The following is a 6,671-nucleotide window of genomic DNA, read 5'->3' on the forward strand; positions in this document are numbered from 1 at the left end:
TTTTTTTTTTTTTTTTTTTAATATTTTAAAAAATTAGCTGATATATTGACATAAAATTAAATTTTATGTAATTTTTTATATTTAAATCTTAAACCCGCCAATAGATACAAATTTAAAAATTAAAAATTTAAAGTCCTATTAGATATTTTTTAAAATTTAAAAAAAGAAATAAACACAACTATGAAAGGTCGGATATTAAAACAGAATGCAGTGTGCTTAAGCTCTTACGAGTAATTAATATGAACGGATATTTTTGAATGGATTAATTGGGTATCTATGTTAGTGTCTAAAAAGAGTTTTGGGTTAGGGTGGTAGGTGACAGCTACCCTAATTTTGTGCCAACAAATTTTATTTATTAGGTTGGTTGTCTCACACAATGAGAGCCATTTTAATGCAAATTATTTACTTTTATTTTAATTATTTTTACATTTTTTTATAATTTAAAAAAAAAAAAAAAAAAAAGGTGTCTGAAATGGGAGATTCTAAAAGTTGGAGCCCCTAAATGAAAACCCCCTTTCTTTATTTTGATGCCATTTTACTTCACACTCATTTCACTTTAATCCCTTTCCCCTTTTTCCCTTTCATTTCATACCCTAACTATCCATTATTTATTTATTTCTTCCAAAAAAAGAAGCTTCTAGTCAAAATTACCAATATAACCCTAATAATTTCAAAATAAATTAGAAATAAGTTCATTTTTTATTATTTAGTCAAGAATGTTTGAATAAATAGGAGTTAATTGATTGATTTTAGGGAGACTAATTAATTATTGTCCTTTAGTATTTAAATTAATTGTCAAATGAATTAGAAACCGAGAGCTTGTTTACTAGGTCTTAATTAGAGAAACTTGACTACCGACAAGATGGTTTCTATTAAAATGTGAGAAAATTCCAGTTCTAACCCTTTAAAAGATTCATCGAAACATGAACGAGAATGGTATTTAATTTAACGAATTGAATTATTTTAAATAAAATACAAAAATGGGTTAATATTTGAAGTAATTTGGTTGGAAAATGGAAGGGATGACCAAAATTTTCTAAATTGATGAAAAGAGTGGCTATGGAAATTCTACCTTCAAAATGTCACATATACTTTTTAATCTTTTTTTTTAAATAATTATTTATTACACCAATAATATACTCTCAATTTTTTATATATTAAAAAAATTCTAAATTTGACCGTCTATAAATTTTTAATTTTATTACATTAGACGACCGATTTTACTTCGGTTGTACTTTTGAAAAAACGAAACTTCAAAATCTTATTAATTTAACAAAAATCAATTTTACGACAGTGAAAATTTAAGGGTAAAACAATTCGACTCGTTTTTTTAATCATATTTTTTTTTATTGTTCGTATAATTTAACCTAAAAATGAAGCGGTTTCTCATTCTATCGCTTTCTTGCCTCCCACGAGCCTAATGGTTTTTCTTTTTCCACACCAAAATTTGCTCTATAAAAAAAAAAAAAAAAAAAATTGAATTAGTCCAATGTCATTGTCACTTAACACATCAAGAGTGGGTTGTTTGGGCAAGAAGATTACGTTGTCTCAGTTCCCTACAAGTCCAATCCTAATTTTTGAAAAACACTCAGTAAAGTTTGGATTTGATTACTGGTGACGATTACGAATCCGAACAATAATTTTAGATGTGTTGATTTGATTTGTCAAGCGTAGGTGTCGAGTATTTTTTTTCCTTTTACAGTAGATATTTAATGTGTTCGATAGTGATTTTATTTTTAATTTTTTTTCTTAGAAAAAAAAAATGAAATGGACTGAAAATCAAGATTAGTCAGTGATTAGTTGTCATTAAAGTATTGGAAAAAAGCCTAATAAACCAGTCCAAACCCATTCTACCAAGTCAAAGTAAGGGTCATGCATGGAATTTTCAAACCTTCTTTTTTATTATTATTAAGAAACCATTACCAAATTATTAATTATTATTATAAACGTATCGGTTACAGATACATCCTTGTTGACACTCGTTCTCTTCTTCAATCGATGGGAGACCCTTAACTCATAAAAAATGTTTCATTTTTCTTCCGAATCGACATGGGATCTTACGATAAAACTCATTATTTATTATAATTTATAAACGGGTTGAAAATTTAAACCCCATGAAAAAAATTACTCGGAATAAATTGATTTTTTTTTTTTAATTGAAGCTATTTTTCTAAAATAGATGTGATTTGGCCATCAAATCATCCATAGAGAATAATTTGTTTAACTTAAAGTTTCACTTTAATGGAATAAAGCAAAGAGTCAAGTAAATTGGAAGCAATGGCTTCTTTTTATTATTTATTATTTATATTTTTAGGATGAATTTTAGAATTAATGACGTAAGCAATAGTGTGCATGACGTAGGCGGCAAAGTCATCCTCTCCCCACTAAAATCTTGTGTTTATAAGAGCTTCTCAGCCTCTTTCATTGCTCCAAACACACTAAAAAAATTTCCTTCTCATTTTCTCATTCTCCAAACAGAAAATTCTCTCTCCTCATTTTCTCTTCTCTCTCTACAAAAAAAAAAAAAAAAAAAAAAAATGGANTACTTGGCCAAATGTACTAATGCTCCCTCAACGCCGATCACTGTTCCAAACCACCCCTTATCTTACTCCCCAATCTCTTCTTCCTCCGCTGCCACCACCAATTTTGGTTCCCCACCCACTTCTCAGCCGTCGTCTCCCCCGCCGCCTACGGTGATCCTCAGCCCCTGCGCCGCCTGCAAGATCCTCCGCCGCCGCTGCGTCGAGAAGTGCGTTTTGGCTCCATATTTCCCTCCGTCCGAGCCTCTCAAGTTCACCATTGCTCATAGAGTCTTCGGAGCTAGCAATATCATCAAATTCTTGCAAGTATGCCCAAAAATTTAATTTTTTTTATTAAATTAATTCACACCCACATTTTGAAATTCCCCAATTTGTCCTTCCAATCTATTTTTGTTTAGAGATTAAGGTTAGGAAATTATTATTAGTAATTCCATGTATTGTAGAAAAAAAACATTAATTAATTAACTTTTTTTGGTATTTTTAAAAACAAACAAAAGGGTATAGTCGGATTTAACTAAAAAAAAAAAAAAAGAAATGAGTTGATTTGACTTAACTGGGTTTGACTTTTGATGGGACATAATCCCGTAATCAATGCAACTTTGGTCTCTCTAATTTTCCTCTAAACCTTATTATTAAACAACTAATTAAAGATTTAACTTTTTCTTAATATTTGCAGGAGCTGCCAGAGTGTCAGAGGACAGATGCAGTGAGCAGTATGGTATACGAAGCAAATGCGCGGCTGCGAGATCCAGTGTACGGCAGCGCCGGCGCTATTTGCCAGCTGCAAAAGCAAGTGAGCGAGCTGCAAGCCCAGCTAGCCAAGGCGAGGGCGGAGGTGGCTAATATGCAGCACCAACAAGCCAACTTACTGGCTTTGATTTGCATGGAAATGAGGCAATCGCCGGACCCCGTTTGGCCGCCGCAACTCGTCGACACTACCTGCTTCCTCGACGACGCCGCCCTTAGCTCGCCGTGGGAGCCACTTTGGACGTGATTTCAAAGTTAATTGTTTTGGAATGATATTTAATTTGGGTTAGAGAAGGATTTAAGTTAATTATTATAGTAAAATTATACTTTCAATATATAAATATAAATGGTAATGTTGATGATTATAAGATAATAATGTTAGTTATTTAACTAAATTATGAAATGGGATCCAAAGTTTTTCCCTATAATTGTAATCGAGCTTCAATTCAATGGTGAATTTTTTATTTTTCATTTTAAGTAATAAATATTATCTTAATTTTATAATAATTGGAGTCGGACCCATTTATTTATTACATAAATTATTTAGGACAAGAGCATATAAAGAGTGTTCTTAAAAAGGAAATAAGTTGTCGTTTTAACCGAAAAAAAGAGAGATTTATTTTTAATAGACTTACATGCTCATACATCAAACTCACTTTTAACCTAAAATAACTGCGAGCTGATCTGTACATATTAATAACATGTCTGATTTAATTACGATAATAAATGATATTTATTTATTTAATAAATATATTATGATTAATAAAAAAAGGGAAAAAAAAGTTGCAACCATAAATTGACTTAATTGCAACTTTCTTCCCATTCTCTTTCAACTGGCTCTAGTTTCTCTCATTTTGGTCACATTTTCAAACATCTAGAAGAAATAGAATTAAAAAATAAAAAAAACTCCAATAGTGTGTTGAAAATTAATTGAATTAATTTAAAATTTTAATGAAAGAAATTATTAAAAAATTACTTCAATCTTCAAAAATGATGGGTCTGTAGATTTAAAAATTAAAAAAAATTAAATTTAGAATTTTTATAGTAATTATTATATTGTAAAATAAAAAGGGAGGGAAAGAGAAATATAATATTATTATTACTATTATATTGAAAGTGACATAAGTGGAAAGTGTAAAACAAATTACTGATTCAATGGATTAAATTATTACATTATTGCATGCATAAGTTTCCATTGCTACACTCAAATTTCTATTATTACAAATAATTTTCTTATTATTTTTCTGTTTTTTTTTTCTTATTTTCTTAACAAAACACAAGAATTAAATCATATATTTAATTATTATAATTATTATGGACTACCAATAAATAAATAAATAAATAAATAAATAAATAAATAACCTAAGTAACGATAGAGTAAAAAGTAGATATATAAATGACTGAAAAGAGTCGAGATGAATAATTAAAATTCACCGACTTAAATAACGCGTTTTTTTTTCCGGTTCTGAATATAAGTTAAAATTATGTTTGTAATTAAGCGAAGAACGAAAATTACCTATGTGTCGGCGGAAATATGAGAAAATTTTATTTTATATTTTTGTTTTTTATTTTTCACAAACATGTCGGCCCATCCAATGGGCAACCTTGTAAGTAAATGCCATCCACACGTTCAAAGAGATCTCCCCCGTCCAAAAGTTCCAAGAATTTAATTTATTTTTCAAATTAATGTAGATTTTCAAGTGTAAATCAATTTAGATTCAAAATCAACGGAATAAATTTCAAAATAATATAGAAGTAGCAAGAAAGTTAATATATAATTCTTGCTAAATAAATAAATATATATATATATATATGTATGTATATGTAAGAATAATGAATTATAAATAATAATTAAGGAAAAGAAAGATATTGTTGTAGATTTGTTAGGAATCAATTTTGGAAGTACACAAAAAAATAAAGACATTCATACTTTGCTTCTCATATTTTGTCTTCTCATATTTTGTCTGTTTTTTAGTATGTTTTAGATTCGTGATGTTGTGATTGATGATGATATTTTAAAAGGCTTTAACTTCATTTAAAAAAAAACAGAAATATAATTTTGAGAAATTATTTGTAAATATTAACGTGGCCGACAATTCTATATTCTTGAAATTTTTTTTAAAAAAATATGTATATTTAAATAGAGAGATCTCTTGAAATATATGTTTTTTATAACATACGAATGAAAATAAAGCATGAAAAAATATATATATATATATATATAAAAGCCTACTATTTATTTATATATATTATATGTGATATTTTGAGAGAGATCTAAGTCGACCAATAATAAAGATATTGGGTAAGTGTATATATACAAACGGATTTGTCAACTCGGACCAAATTTGTTTGCAGCCACATTAGACTTTTTTTTTAAATAAAAAATAAGAAAATAAAATACTTTGTTGTATAAAATTTGAGACCACATAAATTAGAGAGAAAAAGTATGTAATAAAAATGTAGAAGATAATGAACTCAAGTAACTCCCAAACTTTGGTAAATGAGACAAATGAATGGTCGTGTTATTAGGTGAAACGTCCAACTACAAATTATTTTTCCTATTGTTATTTCTACGTCGTATTATTCATTTTTTTTATCAACTATGTATTCTCTTTTTTAATATGTATTTTAAGTTTCTTAAATACTTTTTTTTATAATAAAAATAAATGCAGCATTTTTCCACATTATATCATATAGTAAGAAGAAAAATTAAAGCCTTTTCTTTTATTGATCATTGTTTTGACTTCATTGACAATATTGGTCTTGCTCTTTCTCTTTGTAATGGGAAAGCTTTGAATTATTGAAAAATAAATAAATTATTATAAAAGGATGAAAAAAAAAAAGAAAAAAAAAAGAAAGAAGAAAAGGTGTGTGAAAATGGAGTTTGTGTTCGTTAGTTGATTATGAATGAGAAATATAGAAAGTTGTAATTAATTTAATGGCACCCAAATTGAAGTCTATCCTAACTAAGATCAACAATTAATGTGAAATATGTCAAAGAAAATGACCATTTTTCCTTCATTTTAATTTGGTGGTCAACCTTATTTTTTGGAATTTTGTTGGGATTGTAGCACACACATTAATTATATACATATGGCCTCATTAATAAACTTAGAATTCAACTTTACGTTAAAAAGTATTAATGTTTTTTTTTTTTTTTTTAAATTTTTTGGTAAAGATTCGAACCCATAATTTAGAATTCAACTCAACTTTATTATAGATTCTTAAGTGTGGTGATGCGGTTTCAATCATAATAATCTATTAAGAGGATAATATCTGCTAGCGGTAGATCTAGATCGTTACATACTACAAGTTTCGAAGTGGATAAGGAGTAAATTTTTAATTCAAATTTTATTAACAAATGACCAAAAAAAAAAAAAAAAA

General features: G+C 27.9%; 1 protein-coding gene across 1 annotated transcript; it reads left to right on the forward strand.

The window, feature by feature from the left end:
* The first annotated feature begins 2,519 nt into the window (after window positions 1-2,519).
* On the forward strand, window positions 2,520-3,685 carry LOC111458656 (LOB domain-containing protein 1-like). Its single transcript, XM_023101420.1, has 2 exons — window positions 2,520-2,846; window positions 3,217-3,685. The coding sequence occupies exons 1-2, from the start codon at window positions 2,538-2,540 to the stop codon at window positions 3,532-3,534; spliced, it is 627 nt and encodes a 208-aa protein (XP_022957188.1). The 5' UTR covers window positions 2,520-2,537; the 3' UTR covers window positions 3,535-3,685.
* Window positions 3,686-6,671: the final 2,986 nt, after the last annotated feature.

This window comes from Cucurbita moschata, unplaced genomic scaffold, assembly GCF_002738365.1.
Source record: "Cucurbita moschata cultivar Rifu unplaced genomic scaffold, Cmos_1.0 Cmo_Scf00021, whole genome shotgun sequence".
Taxonomy (NCBI): domain Eukaryota; kingdom Viridiplantae; phylum Streptophyta; class Magnoliopsida; order Cucurbitales; family Cucurbitaceae; genus Cucurbita; species Cucurbita moschata.